The following is a 19328-nucleotide window of genomic DNA, read 5'->3' as shown; positions in this document are numbered from 1 at the left end:
CAGGGAGCCTGCTTCCCTCTAAGGAGCCTCTTTTATGATTCTTCTTTCCGAATTTGCTACAGACTCAAAACATTATCGTTATGTTCTGCAAATATTTTGAGCACCATTAGATCCGTGAGTCATAAGGGCTGAGTGGCAAAATGTTCTGTAATGCAGTCTAGATCTTTCAGTTGTTTTGGCTCTCTTCAGCCTTTGTTATTCAGTAAACATGTTGAAGCAGTTTACCCAAGTCTTGTAATGTTGCTTTTGAAATCTAGAAAGGCATATTCAGCAGCCTATTTTTTCTTAGTGGTATGGGTTGCAATGAGCATCTTGATTTTTACATTTAGTATACTTGAGACCATTAACCTCCAGAAATTTGACTGAGGTGGTAGGCTCCTATAATTTTTTTTTAAAAGATTTTATTTATTTATTTGACAGAGAGAGATCACAAGCAGGCAGAGAGGCAGGCAGAGAGAGAGAGGAGGAAGCAGGCTCCCTGCTGAGCAGAGAGCCCGATGCGGGACTCGATCCCAGGACCCCAAGATCATGACCTGAGCCGAAGGCAGCAGCTTAACCCACTAAGCCACCCAGGCGCCCCAGGCTCCTATAATTTTGTTATTATTTTCCATACATGCATCATCTCAGGGTATCTGCTGTCTGTTCTTCAGATCCTGGCAGCATGGGGTTATCAACAAAATGGATCAGTATAATGTTCCAGGAGGTGTTAAGATGTTGGGTCCTTAAAGGCCAAGGGTCAGCAGATGTTTTCTATATATGGCCAGATTGCAAATATTTTAGATTTTATAGGCTAAATGGTCTCTGTTGCAACTACTTCACTCTGCTGGTATAATATAAAAACAAACATAGACAATGTGTGAAAGAATAGGTAAAGCTGTTTTGCAGTGAAGCTCTGTTTACAAAAACAGGTGGTGGGCTGGATTTGACCTGTGGGTCATAGTTTGCCAACCCCTGCTACATACCAATCTCTGGCTTAGAGTTGATATAACCTGGTGGCAATATAGTAAATGTACTAAATGTGCTTCTCTCTCTCTCTCTCTTCTGAGCAAGAGCTCAAGGGAGTGCTAGGGGAAGGGGGTGAGGGAGAGAGAATCCCAAGCAGACTGATGCTCAGTGTGGCGCCTGACATGGGGCTCAGTCTCACAACCCAGAGATCATGACCTGAGTCAAAATCAAGAGTTGGATCCTTAACTGACTGTGCCCCCCAGGTGTTCCTGTGCCCTGCTATCTTTATCAGGTAAAAGCAAAATGCTTCTGATTTTCTCTGTTTATTAGGTAGAGAAGAAAGTGTTAGCAAATTAGCACCTACATGTCATGGAATTAGTTGATTGTTCCATATGGAAAAGTGTGTGCAGTTGGAACCCACAGTAATCTGTTGTCTTCCTCTAAGACACTCTCATTTTGGAGCCTTAAACTGGAGAGTTAAATGGGTGTGTAGTAGGAATCACTATCTGTGCATATTTTAATAAGCCTTGGATGATGACACTGATTGCTGCATTTACCTTAGGGATTGATATTTTGATGATGTTTGGGTGGGGGAAGCTCCATGGCTTCCATTGGCCTTTCCTTTTCTAATAGTTCTAATTCCATAGATCTGTCAGTCAGTGTTGCTGCCAGAGTATCTGTCCATTACTGTACACACTCAGGATCTAGAAAATTAGTCTTTAATTTGGGGTAGGGGTCCATCCAACTTGACCTACCAAGAGAGAAATTCTTTTAGAAAGTTCATGTATTGTTTGACTTCTGTAAGTCTCCACTCTGACCTGTAGTCTGCAGTGGTATCTTGGATCACCAGACAGCAGACACTGGAAGATGGAGGGACATCTGGGATTTGATAATTGTTTTAAGAAAGAGAGAGAAATTTTAAAAAAGAGAAGTTTTTAAAGTAATTCACAGTTAGAATTTATTTTAATATTAACAGAAAATTTTCTTTTAATCCAGATGAAACCTGGGTAATACTTCCTATAATCTCTGAGTTTAAGTATGTTTTCCTATTTTCTTTCCTGAATAAAGTTATTTACTTTATTTTGGAATTTGGTTAATAGTTATTTGACAGACATTACTCTTCAGGCCTTTTTCTCTGTTAGAGAGAAAGACTATTAGACTATCTTACATTTGGTTTCTTGACTTTTTCTCTTTCTAACCTTTTGACCCCTCTCTGCACAGTCTAGCATGAATATTTTCTCTAATTTTCTGAAGTCTACAGATGTTCTGCTGTCCATCATGGGTCAATATGTTAAGTTAAACACTAGGTCCTACTTTTACCTTTTTCCTTTTCTTTTTAAAACATTTTATCATAGAGAAATTTCAAACAGCTACAAAGTAAACGGAATAGTGTAATGAACTTTCATGTACCTGTCACCCAGTTATAATAACTATATCAGCATTTTGCCATTCTTATTTTTTCTGTATCCCCACCCACTATCCACTCATCTAGTTGATAATTTACTTCTGTGGTTTTCTTTTCTTTCTTTCTTTCTTTTTTTTTTTTTTAAGATTTTATTTCTTAGAGAGACCAAGGTAGCAAGAGAGAGCACAAATGGGGAGGAGAGGGAGAAGCAGGTTCCCCATGGAGCAGGGAACCTGACTTGGGGCTCAGTCCCAGGACCAAGGATTGTGACTTGAGCCAAAGCAGACACTTAACTGACTAAGCCACCCAGGCACACCCATGGTTCTTTCTTTTTTAAGGAAAATTTGCACATATTAACATGCACATATCTTTGCTATATGGTTTAGACACATGGATACATTTTTATAAACCACTCTTTTTTAAAGTATAGATTTTATTACTATTCAGGTATGGTAAGGCCAACAGATCAGGAGACAGCTGCCACTGAAAAGGTAGTTTGTTATACTCAGATCCCAAGAGAAGGGTTCACGCTACTCCACCCACGCCCACGTGGGGAAGTATAGGTATTGGTCCAGAGGTGAGGGAGTGGGAGGAAAACATGAGCAAGAGCCTTTATTGTGCTTTCCCTAGGAAGGAACTGGAGAAGCAGGCTAAGCAGGTTTAGATTGGCTAGCTTGAGTACTTATGGCAGTCTCTGGGATAGAGGGCTGTCCTTTGTTGTCTGATACCAGACCCTGGGGTGATTTGGGCAAGGGGATAGTGGCCCTGAGTGTGAGAGCCCCACAGAGGCGGTAGTGTGTGTGGACTTTGGGTTAGGGGATTTGATTTTGAAAAGCACTCTTGCAGGTGAGTTGTTTGCTATCTCTGGGAATTAGATAGCCCTAAGGGCTTTCCTCTAGGGTCGGCAAGTCTCCAAGATATCAAAGCATCAAAATACAAATTTAAGAAAAAAAACCGAATACATATCCCTATCACGATATAGAATATTCCTATCTCCCTGGGAAGTCCTTTCATGTCTCTTCCGAATCTCCATCCCACCTCCAGACAACCATTGTTCTAATCTTTTACACTCTAGTTATTTTTAATTTTGTTTGTTGTAGAACTTTATAGAAACAAGATTATATAGTGTACTCTTGTGTTCCTCCTCTTTTAGTACTACATCATATGTTGTAGGTCTCTGTAATTTGATCCTTCTTATTGCTGAGTAGTAGTCACTGAATGAACATGCCACATTCTGCCCATTCTCCTACTGATGGACATTAGCTTATTTCCAGTTTGGGGTTATAAAGCTTCTACAGATATTTGTCTTTTGTTAACATGTTTTCATTTCTTTTTTTTTTTTTTTTTTAAGATTTTATTTATTTATTTGACAGACAGAGATCACAAGTAGGCAGAGAGGCAGGCAGAGAGAGAGGGGGAAGTAGGCTCCCTGCTGAGCAGAGAGCCCGATGTGGGGCTCGATCCCAGGACCCTGGTATCATGACCTGAGCCAAAGGCAGAGGCTTTAACCCACTGAGCCACCCAGGTGCCCCAACATTTTTCATTTCTTTTGAGTAAATACTAGCAGTGGAATTTGCCAAATCAAAAGTGAGGTACATGTTTGACACTTTGAGAAATGGCCGGTTTTCTGAAGTAGTTGTACCATTTTACATTTTCATAAGCAGTATATGAGAGTTTCAATTGCCCTTCATTCTCATCAACATTTACTGTTCCTAATCTTTTTAATTATTCTGCTTTTTTTTAAAAAAAAAAAACTTCACAAAACGTTAAATTCAGTACATTTTTCTGTCTCTTTAACACCTTTATTTTTAGGATAAACACTAGATTAATCAGCCTTTTTCCACCTATGTGATTTTATAGACAATTTGTCAGTTGGCTGAGAATGGTACTCTATTCAGCAGTTGCCCCATGAGGCAAATAAATTTCCTAATCTCTCTTTCTCTCTCTCCCTCTCTCCCACACACACATGCCAATAAGTAAGATACAAGATAGAATGTGATACATGTTCCCAAAGAGATAAACAGAGATAAATGGAAGTACCACTTTCAGTCCCCAGGGCCTTGAACAACATACAGGCTTTTGACAGGTAATGATGTAAGAAAGGGCCTCACTGGTGAAAAGAATGGTGTGTTTTTAATACCATACAATTAATTTCAGTCATAATTTAGTAATCAGTTATACTCATTTTGATGGAATGGACCTGAAATTTCTCTCATATGTTCTAAAATCTGTTTCTCCAGATACTTAGGGCATCATTGAATGACTGTACCTCCTAAATTTCGTTTTTGCTCAAAGCGTAGGCACTGTGGTATTATGAGGAGGTTTGAAGGTTAAGTACCATCATTTTGAATCTTCATAATGCTTCTTCTGGTATTCTCTTTCATCATTTTCCCTTTCTTTTGACTCTTCTGATTCCTCTACACTGAATTTTTTCATTCTACCTATAAATGTATTTAAATCTCTCTCCTCCACCACATTACAGGGGAAAAATTATTTCTCAGTCCTAGTCTATCTGTCACGCTGTCATCTTGGTCTTCTTTAGAGGCAGTAGTATTCACTTACTGCTTCTCTCTCTTACCATCAATAGTTATGTAGCCTCTTGCAGTCTAAATTTTGCCTTCACTCTTGTGAAATTGTTTTTATAAAGGGTCAACAACCATCTTTTAGTCAATAAATCTAATTTTTTTTTTCATTTTGAGTTCAAACTGTCTTTGGCTTGTCCACAGGCATTGTTATCCATATCTTTCTTCTGGATGGCCTCCCCTTTCTAGGCTTCTGAGGCTCTTTCCTCCTCTTGTTCTCCTAAATCTGAGAATTTAGATTCAGATTCTAACTTCCTGACTCCTCCTCCTCCCTGCAAAGGTACTGTTTGCCAAAGATTTGCCCAGGATTTGCTCTTGGGATACTTCTTTCCCTAGTAATCTCATCCCAGCCCTTCCCTTCAGATACAAACCACATCTTGTTTCTTCAGCTCTGCTACTCTTTCATTGCTTATTAAACATGTCTCATTATCACTACAAGTTTCATATGTTTAAAATGTCTCCATTCTCGGGGCACCTGGGTGGCTCAATCATTTAGCATCTGCCTTCAGCTCAGGTCATGATCCCAAGGTTCTGGGACCAAGCCCGCATCAGGCTCCCTGCTCAGCAGGAAGCCTGCTTCTCCCTCTTCCATTCCCCCTGCTTGTGTTCCTTCTCTTGCTGTGTCTCTCTTGGTCAAATAAATAAATAAAATCTTTTTTAAAAAAAATCTCCGAAAGACAACTATTATATGATCTCCCTGATATGAGGAAGTGGTGATGCAATGTGGGGGCTTAAGTGGGTAGGAGAAGAATAAATGAAACAAGATGGGATTGGGAGGGAGATAAACCATAAGTGACTCTTAATCTCACAAAACAAACTGAGGGTTGCTGGGGGGGAGGGGGTTTGGGAGAAGGGGGGTGGGGCTATGGACATTGAGGAGGGTATGTGCTTCGGTGAGTGCTGTGAAGTGTGTAAACCTGGCGATTCACAGACCTGTACCCCTGGGGATAAAAATATATGTTTATAAAAAAATAAAAAATTAAAATGGTTAACAAAAAATAATCTCCGTTCTTGATCAAACCTGAGTTTCTTCCAGCGTCTTTGTTGGTAGCACCATTAACTTTCTAATTACCCACACTTAAAAACTTGACATTTAAAAAAACTTTTTTCCCTCATATGTAACTAGTCGCCAGGTCTAGTAGTTTGAACCCCTGTGATATCACTCACCTCTTTCTTCTTTATTCCCGCTGTCACTATCCAAATTCAGGCCCTCTTATCAGCCAGTCTTTTGCAATGAATCCCTAAGGTATATTTGTGGAAATAGCATGGGCTTTGCAGTCTTACAGACCCAAGTGCTAATTGTGAAGATGACACTTACTAGCTGTCTGACTTACAGCAAATTATTTAGCCTCCATTGACAGATGAAAAAATTCAGAAACTGAGAAGTTAGTCATTCCTGTCTTACGAAGAACCTCATTTTGAAGGATAAGTGGGATAAAGTATACCTACTAAGAAAGCACTGAGAAAATATTGTCTTCCTGCTTTTAATCTCTTTACAGCCCATTGATAGATTAATAGTCCTTAAGCATAGCATTAACCATATTGGTCTCTTGCTCTTCAGTGTTTCCCCATTGTCTAACTTGTTCATAATTTTTAGTCTAGTATTTACAACTATCTATTAATTTGCTTCAACCCTCCTTTTTTACCTTCTTTCTTCCTCTCTTCATAAATATCCTTTTAAGCCAAACAGAACCAGTAATAGTGCCCAGTGGCAGAGTGGTTAAGAACATGAGGTCTCGTGTCAGTATACCTGGGTTTAAATCCCCCATTCATTTACTTACTTAGGGCAAATTACCTAATCTCCCCAAACCTTAGTTTCATCTAAAAAAATAAGGATAATTCTAGTACCTACTGCAGTGGGTTCCTAGAGGGGTGACATGAGATCATGTATATAAGCACTTGTGCCTGGTACATTGAGAACAGACACTATTAGTAGGATTGGCAGAGGTGGTTGTAGTTGTTGTTCACGCTCTTATTTGCATCTCATTTCCACCTCCATTCTCACATTCTCTTCTGCAGAAGTGCAGTTTTTCCCATTCATGCCTGTCTAAATTTTAACCATCTTTAAAGATCTTCCTTGGTTTTCTTACCATTGCTGTATCACCACCTTCCCCCTAGTTATCATTCCTCTTCAGAATTCCTTTTTTCTTTTCTTTATTTTTTAAAAAAGATTTATTTATTTGACAGAGAGAGCACAAGGAACAAGGCAGGGGGAAGCACACTCCTCATTGAGCAGGGAGCACAGTGCAGGACCTGATCCCAGGAACCTGGTATCATGATCTGAGCCAAAGACAGATGCTTAACGGACTGAGCCACCCAGCTCTCCTCCTCTTCAGAATCTTAACTCTTTTAGTTTAGAATGCTTATTACTTTCACAGGCTTATCTGTTTTTCTTCCCTTCAAAAGACTAGAAGTATCTTGAGGGCAGGTTATGCAAATCATTTATTGTATTTTCTAAAGCACAACATCTTACACAGAATTATGCTAAAAAGTATTTGCTGAGTAAATACTTAATTCCCTATAAGCAATGGCCCTCTCGTCCCAAAAGATTTACTTCTTTAGGAACTTGTCTAAACTTCATTAATTACTGGTTCATAAAAAATTTAATTTTGTGAAAATGCCATTATTGGGCTCAAAGAGGCTAAGTAAAGAAATGGTGTTGTAGCAAAAGATAATAATAGCAAAAACAAAACAAAAATTGACCAGGTAACACTATTTTGGATTCAGTAACTTTTTTTCCACATTGCCTCTCATTTGTTACTGTTCCAAATCCACTTTAACCTAATAGTACCTATCATAGTGCCAGATTGAAGTGTCAAGTAAGCATTTGTGGATAACAATGAATCTAAAATTTATTTTACTGAAATAGAAAGTAGCAGATATCGCATAATACATTAAAATGTGATTAAATATCTTGTTCAGTTGTTGACATGACAAATTATCCTTAGGGAGTATCACCCTCATGTTGTATGCGGATGGAGTTTTCTCTTGGTAGCCATTTCCACAGGTCCTAGGGAAGGAAATAGGGTGGGAGTGGGTGAATCTCCACTCGAGAATTTCTTTCCCACAGTGATTGCGCACAGCTCCAGCCTCTCCTGCAGCATAATACATGTGTTGTCTTTGTTAAAAGAGAATTGTCATTTGCTTTTATGCTTTTAAAAAATATTTCTGTTCATTTTGAAATAATTTTAATAATAACAAATGTTATATTATAATTATAAAGAGAATGCTGGAAGCCCAAGAGATAAATATTAGAAAATTTATATAGTCCTATTATTTATTTCTTAAACATTGATCAACACATTAAAATGGTAATATTTTCCCATTCAAGAATAGCTATACTTTACTTGACCACAAACAGCTAATATTATTTAGTTATAATACAGAATATTATTTGGGTTTTTTCGTAAGGTAAACTTGTGTATTTTATTTTATTTATTTATTTTTTTTTTTAAACTTGTGTATTTTAGAAGTATGATTTATATAATCTATTTAGTTGTCAGGTATTATGCTTGAGGCCCATATTAAGGATTTCTTTTTTTTTAATTAGAAGCCAGCTTTCCCTTACTCAGAGGGTTTGGGGAAGGATGGACCAGGAGTACAAAACATGACTAATTGGTAGACTAGTTGGAAAGATTTTTTTTTAATTGTGAGGGGTTTTTTCCTCTACTACTATAAACTTGGTATTAATACTTTACAGAGATATTTAATTTTTTATTTTCATATTAAAATCTCAAGGAAATTGATTGAGAGACCCAGCAATCAGCTTGGGCACAGAAGAAACTTCAGGAAATTTTCCCCATCTTAGCATTTTCTGCTGAACTGAGGAACAAATAATTTCTGTGATATGTGAGGTTTTGTGTTTCTGTGAACTGTTTAAGGAAGCTTTTCTGCTGTAATGGCTGAATATAAGTTGCAAAGATTTAAGCCTTTCTTTATATTAAAGTTCCATCCCATTAACTTCATTGTTAGGGCTTTTACACTTCAGTGATTTAGATAAATGACCTAACTGTAGTTCTGTTGTCCTCTCTTTCCCTCTGTCTCCTTTTTGAGGTCTCGATGATTATGTATTTAGTTTTGTATTTTGTATTTAGATTCAGTTGTTTATTAAGCCCAAGATGATGATAAAGTGAAACTGTTGTATAACTAAATTTCTTACATTGCTGAAACCCCTTATCTAGGGGATGCATTTGTGAAGTTGAAGTGGTCACTTGCTTTTTCAGCTAGTGTTTTATCATTTGTAGTGGTCTTCAAGTGGTCCTCAGGGATCAAGAACTTCATAGCCATAAGACTTTCTATTGTGAAGTTCAGATTGGTGATTATATAGGAGCTTTCACCTATATCCCATGATATTTATAGACCTGGAACCCAAATAAGGGAGACTTTCGCTTTAAAAAAGCAAGCTGTGTTTGTTCTTAAAAATGTTATCTAAGCATTTTCAGAAAAAGTAGGAATTACACAATGATCTTTCAGGTGAAGTCCCTTTGCAAATACTTGCAACTCTTTGCAAATGGTAGACCTATTTAGGCAGTAAGGTTTTTGGTTTTGGTTTTGTTTTTTACATGATACACTGCCAGATGTGAGCACTCCTTAGCCTATATACCCCAAGTGCACGTTAGATGTCTGTTAAAAATATAGAGAAAAAGAAGTTAATTGACTTTGAGTTCAGGGCAGTGAGGCTATCATGTTGTCAGGCATTTTGCATTAAAAAAATTTAACTACTAATATGTTAATAAATAAATTTATGAAGATTAATTCATGTTTGACCCATTTAAATTGAGCAGTGAATTTCATTTTACATAAGTTTAGGTATTGGCATAGAATAATGGTGTTCATTTCTAACCATTACTTTTATTTTCCAGCTCACCAGCGACTGGAACCAGCGACTCTGTCAGGGATTGTGGCATTTATTCTCAGTCTTTTATGTGGAGCTCTGAATTTGATTCGAGGTTTTCATGCCATAGAGAGTCTTTTGCAGGTACTGTACTGTTTTTGCAATTTCAGGTAACTTTGCCTGTTGATTCTACTTGTAACTCGATTTGAATTGATTTGGGTATAGTACAATTTATGGTGCATGCTCAGATTCTGTATTCTTTATGCCTGCCCTAGGCTCCCCTTCCTCTAAGAACAGTGATTTCTAGTTGGTTTCCTTGACTCAGTGAGTATTAATTATTTACTTCACAGGAGGCACTATTTATAGGTACTTTTGGGACACCAAGGTATGTCTGACATGAGTGCTGCTGTCTCGGAGCCTAGGGATGAATTGGGAGGGGGAAAACAGCACATAAATGATTGTCAAGTACATAGAGTTCGGAAGAGGAGCAGTTATTTTAAGTCAGGATAGGAGAAAGGGGCTTTGTGGAGGAGGAATGAGCTGGACCTAGAAGGATCTGAGTGGATAGAGAGGAATGGAAGAATAAGGGGGTGTTTTTGGACAGGTTTTTGTCCTACTTCTATGTATTTCAATTTTGTTATCTGTTCTTTTTCCTTTTTGTTGGTGGCTACCTGAAACCACTATTTTTTTCAGATATTGCAACTATTTTGTTTTCCAGTGGAGTTTTTCCAGAGACTATGGCTATCAGGATATATTAACTTTTTCTCTTTTTATAAACTTTTTGAAACTTCTTTCTTTAAGTTTAGCACATTTCAGACTGGACAGTTTTCCATACCTTTGTTTCTACTCACTTCTCTAAAGATTTTTTTTTCTTTTGACACTTCCACATGTGAATTAGTTCTCTGTTTTTGGTCAGCATTAAGCTCAGAATACTATTCGTAAAAAAACACTTAATACACCTTATATTCTTTTTTAAAATTGCTTGTTAATTTGGGGAACACTCAGAGTACCATTCTGAGTACCGTCCGAATGTCCTCTGCTGTATGGAGCCAGTAGCAGAGGATATCAGAGGTTCCAGGCAGCTGAGCTCTCCCTTGAGTGGGAAGGGAGTGCTTCTCATGACTTTTCAATTCTTTTTACAACCATCATGAACCCTCAGGTAAAGCCCCTCTTCCCTATCAGGCACAGGACAGATGGCTACTCTCCCTTGGTGTTCCTGTCCTTGCTTCATAGCCAGGTCAATTTTATTCCAGTGGGAGTTCAGTTTTGAGCCAGTAAGACAACCTGCCAAAAAGAAAAAAAGGCAATTTGGAGAACGCTGACTAAAAAGTTAATAAATAAGATACCCTCTTCCTTTTTTTTTTTTTTTTTAATAGTTGATGTAGTGGAAAGAATAGTAGTATAGGTGGGTGAAGAGTTGATTTTTGTTTGTGGAGGAAAGAGAGAAAGGGTTGGCTACAGCTCAGCTCCTGATTAGCTCTGTGACCTTAAATAGCTCACTTTTCTTTCTGGTCCTCACCTTCATTACTTACGAAACAAAGATCTCATGAGTATTTCTCAAAGTATGGGGCACATTTAGCACTAGTCGCACAGGAGATGACTTTAGGTGGTAGAGGGATAAATATTTTTAACTTAGGAATCATGTTTTTAGTGTATGTCAATGTGTAGCATCTGTATTTGGTAAGATTAACAATGGAGAGGGACGCCTGGGTGGCTTAGTCGGTTAAGCCGCTGCCTTCGGCTCAGGTCGTGATCCCAGGGTCCTGGGATCAAGTCCCACATCAGGCTCTTTGCTCGACAGGGAGCCTGTTTCTCTCTCTGCCTGCTTGTGTGTGATCTCTTTCTCTCCCTGATAAATAAATAAATAAATATTTTAAAAAGAGATTAATGTTGGAGATAAATTTTTCCTTTTAAGATTAATTTTCATAATTTTATGGAATTTATTAAGTAAATAATGGTATAATTTAGAGTTGGCAAAAATTGTGAAGATAGTTTTCTGTGGTTAAAATTCTTGGGTTGTTTGAAATTGTCAAATTGATAAAGAAGGGGAGGGAGCAGATCTGGGTAGAGAAAAGTTTTGTGCTACAGAGACTTATCATCCTTGACCCAGAAGACAGTGTCTAAGCGTGGAACTGGGGGCTTAGACCCCCATTATTTTTAAGTTAAAAGTCAGACAAAGCTATTATATCTCACAAAAAAAAGGAAAAGAAAAGAAAAATAGTTTCTTTCAGGCACTCAGAAGATATCTTATCCGTCATCTTCCTGGACTGATTCTTTCCTTCTCCCTCCTCTGATTCACAACTTCAGAACTAAGAAAAATAATATAAACTAAGGTTTTCATGCTCTTGAGCTGCTGCAGCTGGCTGATGACTGCCTTGATCCCTGAGTGTTTCATGTTTTCCCTTTGTGCGGTATTATCTTTGCCCCCTGCAGTTGTTGTTTAGCTTTCCAAAGAACAATAATCTGATTAAACTGATGACCACTTACATGTAACTGACTGATGGCTCTGAGATTTCTCAGCCTGTTGACATATTAAAAAAACATTACAGACCAATGTAACTCATGAACACAGATGGAAAACTCCTCAGCAAGATATTAGCAGATTGAATCCAATCGTATATAAAAAGAATTACATGCCACAGACAAATGGGATTTATTCCAGGTATGCAAGACTGGTGCAACATTTAACAGTTAATGTAATCTATCACATCAATAGGCTAAAGAAGAAAAATCGTATGATTGTGTCTGTGGACTCAGAAAAAGCGTTTGACTCAAAATCCAGTACCTGTTCATGAACTCACCATAAACTAAGAATAAAGGGGAGCTTCCTCAGTTTGATAAAGAACATCTGCAGAAATCCTACAGTTTTTACCATACTTACTGAAAAACCAGAAGATTCTTCCCTAAGATCAGGAACAAGACAAGGATGTCCCTTCTAACCATTCACATTCAACATTGTACTGGGAAACCTAGTTAATGCAGTAAGACAAGAAAACAGAGGGCATAAAGATTGGGAAAGAAGGAATATGACACTGTCTTTATTCACAGATGTTTTGATTGTCTATGTAGAAAATCGCAAAGAATTGACAAATTCTTGGAGCTCTTGAATGATTATACTAGAGTTGCAGGATCCAAAGTTAATATATAAAAATCATGGGCGCCTGAGTGGCTCAGTAGGTTAAGCCTCTGCCTTCAGCTCAGGTCATGATCCCAGAGTCCTGGGATTGAGCCCCACATCGGGCTCTCAGCCCAGCCGGGAGCCTGCTTCCCCTCTCTCTCTCTGCCTGCCTCTCTGCCTACTTGTGATCTCTCTCTGTCAAATAAATAAATAAAATCTTAAAAAAAAAATAATAATAAAAAAAAATATATATATATATAAATCAATTAATTTATATCAGTAAGGAACAATTGAAATTTGAAATTTAAAAAACAATATATTATTTATATTGGCATACCAAAAATGAGGCACTCAAGTATAAATCTAACAAAACATATACAAGATCTATATGAGAAAAACTAAAACTCTGATAAGAAAAGGAAGATTTATTTATTTATTTTTATTTTTTTAAAGATTTTATTTATTTATTTGACAGACAGAGATCACAAGTAGACAGAGAGGCAGGCAGAGAGAGAGGAAGGGAAGCAGGCTCCCCGCTGAGCAGAGAGCCCGATGCGGGGCTCGATCCCAGGACCCTGGGATCATGACCTGAGCCGAAGGCAGAGACTTTAACCCACTGAGCCACCCAGGTGCCCCAAGAAAAAGAATATTTAAATAAATGGAGAGACATTCCATGTTCATGAGTGGGAGGATTCAATATTGTTGTTAGTTCTTCCCAGCTTGATCTGTAGATTCAGTACAACACCAGACAAAATCAATATTTTATAGATATTGACTAAATGATCCTATGTGGAAAGGCAAAAGACTCGGAATAGCCAACACAATACTGAGGAAAATGAAATCAAAGCACTGACACTACCCAACTTTAAGACTTACTATTTTTTTTAAAGATTTTATTTACTTATTTGACAGAAAGTGCACACACAAGCAGAAGGAGCTGCAGGCAGAAGGATAGGGAGAAGCAGACTCCCCACTGAGCAAGGAGTCCAGTGCCGGGCTCCATCTCAGGACCCTGGGATCACGACCTGAACTGAAGATAGATGCTTAACCGGCTGAGCCACCCAGGCTCTCCTTCAAGACTTATTCTTAAGCTATCACAATTAAGACAGTGTGACATTGGCAAAATAATAGACAGATGGATCAGTAGAACAGACTAGAGAGCCCAGAAGTACACCCATACAAGTATAGTCAATTGATTTTTGATGAAGGAATAAAAGCAATTCAGTGGAGGAAGAAAAGTTTTTTCAGCATATGGTGCTGGAATAGCTAGACATCCACAAGCAAAAAAGTAATTTTAGACACAGATTTTATACCTTTAATTAAAAAAAAAAAACAACTTAACTCAAAATGGATCTCAGACCTAAATGTAATATATAAAACTTAGAAAAGATAACAGGAGAAAACCGAGATGACCTTGGATATGGTGATGCCTTTTTAGATACAATACCAAAAATATGATCCATGAAAGTGTAAAAACTTGTGGTCTGTGAGGGACATTAAGAGAATGATAAGCCACAGAGTAGGAGAAAATATTTGCAGAATACATCTGACAAAGGCCATGTGTCCGAAACATGCAAAGAACTCTTAAAACTCAAGAAACCAAATAATGCAATTAAAAATTGGGCAAAAGAATGGAACAGATGGGCGCCTGGGTGGCTCAGTGGGTTAAGCCGCTGCCTTCGGCTCAGGTCATGATCTCAGGGTCCTGGGATCGAGTCCCGCATCGGGCTCTCTGCTCCGCAGGGAGCCTGCTTCCTCCTCTCTCTCTCTGTGCCTGCTTGTGATCTCTCTCTGTCAAATAAATAAAATAAAATCTTTAAAAAAAAAAAAAAAAAGAATGGAACAGACACCCCACCGAAGTAGATATACAGATGGCAAATAAACACATGAAAAGATGTCTGACATCATATGTCATCATATGACATCATATGTCACTAGATTAAACATCATATGTTGCAGATTAAAACAATAAGATAGGACTAAACTCCTAGATTGGCAAAAACCAAATATTAGGATATGCAACAATACGAACTTTTCATTCAGTGCTGGTGGAAGTGCAAAATGGCACAGTCACATTAGAAGATAGTGTGGCTGTCTCACAAAGCTAAACATAGCCTTACTGTATGATCCAGCCATCATGCTCCGAGGTCTGTTAACCCAAAAGAATAGAAAGCTTGTGCCCACATAAAAACCTGCATATGAATGTTTATATCTGCTTTACTTAACAGTTTCAAAAAACTAGAAGCAACTAAGATATCCTTCAAAAGGTGAAAGAATAAACTGTGGCAGTCTGTACAATGGGGTATTACTCAGTAATAAAAAGAAATGAATTCTCAAGCCACAAAAAGGCATGGCTAAACCTTAAATGCACATTACTTAATGAAAGAAGTCTGAGAAACCCACATACTTACATGACTGCAACTGTATGACATCCTAGCAAAGGCAAAACTATAGACAATAAGTATAGACAATAAGTAAAAAGATCAGTAGTTGCCAGGGGTTTGGAGGGAGGTGGGAAGGGATGAGTAGCTGGGTTATGGGATTTTTAGGGCAGTGAAACTCTTCAGTAGTTACTGTAATGGTGGTTATGTCATTATACATTTGTCAAAACCCGAAGGATGTACAACACAAAGAGTGAACCATAATGTAAACTATGGACTTTAGTTAATGATAATGTGTCACTGTTGGCTCATTTGTTGTAACAAATGTACCACATTAATGTAAGATGTTAATAATGAGGAAACTGTGAACAGGGAAAGAGCCAGTTATATGGGAACTCTTTGTAGTACACATACTGCTTAATTTTCCATCAGCCTGTTCTAAAGATAAAAACCTATTTCAAGACACACACACACATACCACACAGCACCATTAAAACAAAGAACAGGAAGGGAGGAGCAGTCTTTGGGCTTTGATTTTTCATTACGTGTGGCTCCACTTAACAGTTAAAGTATAGCCTGTTGTACCTAGCTGCCTCTTAGAAAATGGTGGCTTGGCTTTCTCTTCTCATGGAGGGGCTGAGCCTTCCCGTTCACACAGACCAGGAGGGGATGTCAGTGTCCCAGCCAGGGTGGAACCTGGGTCTAGAAATGTGATTCATGTTTTAGGTCAGGTGTATAGTTTTGTGCCCTCTGAGAATAGTGGCCATTTTGAGAAAGGCAATGGAGAGCCCCCCGACCCTATACTCACTCATCCCTCCCAGCTCAGCCCCAAATACCCCCATCAAAGATGGACAGGGAAAACAATATCCTTTAATTTGTATAAAGAAACTCTGGAACAATGAGAGACTAAAACATGCAGTAGGAACTGGACAGATGAGAAGCAGGGTAGGAATGACACTCTTCATAGTCTATGCCTTATGTATTATTTTTACTCTTTGAACCATATGAATATACTATTCAGATTTTAAGTAATAAAAATGAGTGTTTATCAGCACCTATTATTTAAGGATGAAACAAAACAAAACAAAACAAAACTTCAGTTAACCCAACCTAGTAAGTAGATTTTCAAGTAACATTTCAGTAGAGTAAAGGTAAATATTTTTGTGGGGGTTAAAGGGAGCCTGAGCAATTTTCCTGAGTTTTTATACTTTCTTACTGCCAATGTCTTAGAGTCCACAGTTTCCCTAGAAGCTTCAAGGTTTTTTTGATTGTTTTAAATGGTTCCTTAAAACTGTGGTGCTAGAGTGTGAAGGACACATGGGGTAAATTACAAGTAGGGAAAAAGGGGCTTTTCTATTCATAGATCATTTATCATTTGGGAACTCAATGGATGCTTGTATCTTTGAGATCTGTCTTTCTAATGCTTGATACAGAATTCTCTTTTTCACTGTTGTCCTAGACTAAATTTATTCCAACAGTGTTTCCTTCTCATCTGATCCAAGGAACTGTAAATTGGTCCATATGGGATTTTTAGCTGACTGGAAACTGTGGACACCTGGTTACTTGGTTCCTTTAGAGTTGTTTTAAATTTTTGTTCTGTCATAGGCATCTGACATATTCCACATACACTCATCAATAATTGAGGTTTCTAAAGCAGGGATGCTCAGAGAAGGGAATGAGGAAACAGAATACAAAGTTTGGGGGAATATTGTCCACAGGTAGTTTGTCACTCATAGGTAGTTTAAGAAGATTTTCCAGCAAATTCTGATCTCCTTATCTGAATGAGAATCATTGCTTTTTGGAAATTCATTGGACTAAAAGTAGAGATTCGTATTATTTGAATTATTGGGATTTTATATCAGTATAGAGGAAAATGTTTTGGTAAGTGACCGGTGCTTGGCAATACTTTTCCATGTCTTGTTAGAAGAATAATGAAGGAGCAGTGTAGCATTGGAAATATCTACCTTCTAAGGATTCTGTGTCCTAAAGGATGGAATGGACAGTAGGCAAAGAGAAGGAGAGAAAGGAATGCCAGATTGCAGAGGGCACGGTGATAAATTTAGAGGTTAACCAGAGTAGGATTAGGGGTACAAACTATATTAACTTCAACAACTACATCCTTTCATCCCAAGTTAACCTAAAAACACATACAGAATTGGGGGCCTGAGGTCTCTTGCTTTTTATTTTCCCTCATTGGAGTCTATTTTATTATTATTCATGACTTGTATTGGATAAAAGGATCCTTTTTTTTTTAAGATTTTGTTTTATTTGACAGAGATCACAAGTAGGCAGAGAGGCAGGCAGAGAGGAGGAAGCAGGCTCTCCACTGAGCAGAGAGCCTGATGTGGGGCTGATCAAAAGGGTCCTTTTTAATGTCACTAGAGCCACTGAATTTAAGACATACTCTCAGCCTTCTCTATGGTTCATCATGTATTTTGTGTTAGAAATAATCCCTAGAGTCATTGTAGATAATTTTTGGTGAGTAAAAGATCTTTTTGAGATGGTGTGGTATGTAGACTCAAGTGCAAATTCCAGGACATGGGACTTAAACTTACTTGTTTGGAGGTTGACTGTGGGGGAGTTACTGAAATCATGGTGGTCATAGAGGAGGCAGGAAGGCAGTACACAGAGTAAGTCGCCTCAGCATTTCTTTAATACTTGATTGAAGAGCCAAGTATTTATTTGGGGATCATATTTTTAGATCTAGCTGAAAATATGTGTTCTATTTCCTGAGTGTGAGCAGTACATTGATATTAAAGTTTACCTTCTTAAGGCTATGAATTTTAACTCCTCTCTCTGAATGCGGAAAATGATTGCCACATTTATCTGCTAGTATGTAAGTTGGTGCCTGAGGCGCATTTCAATTTGAGAACCCACGTGAATCAACATTCCTATGTTGTTAACATTGTTTGAAGATTCAGCGTGTTTGTTTCTTCTAAATTAATAACTGCCTCTTACGGTAATAAGGAATTTATTAAAAAATATAGCACTGAAGCATTTCTTTGGAATGCTTTGGAAAGTTCAAACTGGGGAGGTGTAGAATGAGTACAGTTTTATTTTAAACTGGTAAATTTGAGGGCACCTGGGTGGCTTAGTGGGTTAAAGCCTTCAACTCAGGTCATGGTCCCAGGGTCCTGGGATCGAAGCCTGCATCGGGCTCTCTGCTCAGCAGGGAGCCCATTTCCTCCTCTCTCTCTGCCTGCCTCTCTGCCTACTTGTGATCTCTCTCTCTGTCAAATAAATAAATAAAATTAAAATAAATAAATAAATAAATAAACTGGTAAATTTGATTTGGTGTTCAAGTAATGTGTAAATTAGATTATTTTCACTCATTTCCTAACTTTGTTCTGAGTTTAGAGATGTTAATAAGTTTATTGTGAATTGGCATCTTGTGAATATGTAAGCTTTTATCACACTAGGTTTATATTGCTTGTGTTCCTTTAACGATCAACCTTGAGACAATGATATTAATTAAGCTGGTACCAACCTAGAAATAATTTGCATGTGGTGCATTAGGAAAAAACTGAGGATTCTGATACAGCAGTAGAAATGCTGGCCTGGAATTCAGTCTACCTGGTCACATCTGCCAGTAACCAGTGACCTTGAATGGGTTATTTTACCTTCTTGGATCTCATTTTCTTGTTCTGCAAGATGCAGATTTTGGAGAGGCTCAAGGACCACTTCAGTGCTAGTAGCATTCTGAGACTCTCTGATTCTGAAATTCTTTCTAATGGCTACTACAAAGTAGGAAATAATCAACTTTTATTCCTTGAGTTATTTCCCATAGATTGTTTTCTGCCTATTAAAGCTCAACAGAAGTTTTTGCCTTACTTAGTGGCATAATATCTATGCCAAGATGCAGTGCTTACTTACTGGCTTTCAAAAGAACTAAAAGTATTTTTCCTGATTCTGTGCTCATTGTTAAAGAATAGAGGGGAAAAAGTATAAAGATAAAAATCATCTCCAAATTTTCTCTGTATTTATATACATATGCACATACATACAAACATATACATATATACATAGACTTGTATACTGTCATATCCATTATATAAGTTTGTGC

General features: G+C 37.8%; 1 protein-coding gene across 1 annotated transcript in view; it reads left to right on the top strand.

Moving 5' to 3' along the window:
• SEC22A (SEC22 homolog A, vesicle trafficking protein) overlaps positions 1–19328 on the top strand; it is a 61874-nt gene that overhangs the window by 24946 nt on the left and 17600 nt on the right. The window contains exon 5 of the mRNA XM_044252200.1: positions 9795–9910. Coding sequence (XP_044108135.1) covers positions 9795–9910 — 116 coding nt within the window. The remainder of the gene's footprint in view (positions 1–9794; positions 9911–19328) is intronic.

Source organism: Neovison vison, chromosome 6 (genome assembly GCF_020171115.1).
Source record: "Neovison vison isolate M4711 chromosome 6, ASM_NN_V1, whole genome shotgun sequence".
Classification (NCBI taxonomy): Eukaryota; Metazoa; Chordata; class Mammalia; order Carnivora; family Mustelidae; genus Neogale; species Neogale vison.
Note: the sequence above shows the minus strand (reverse complement) of the source record. Positions and strands in the feature narration are given on the sequence as shown.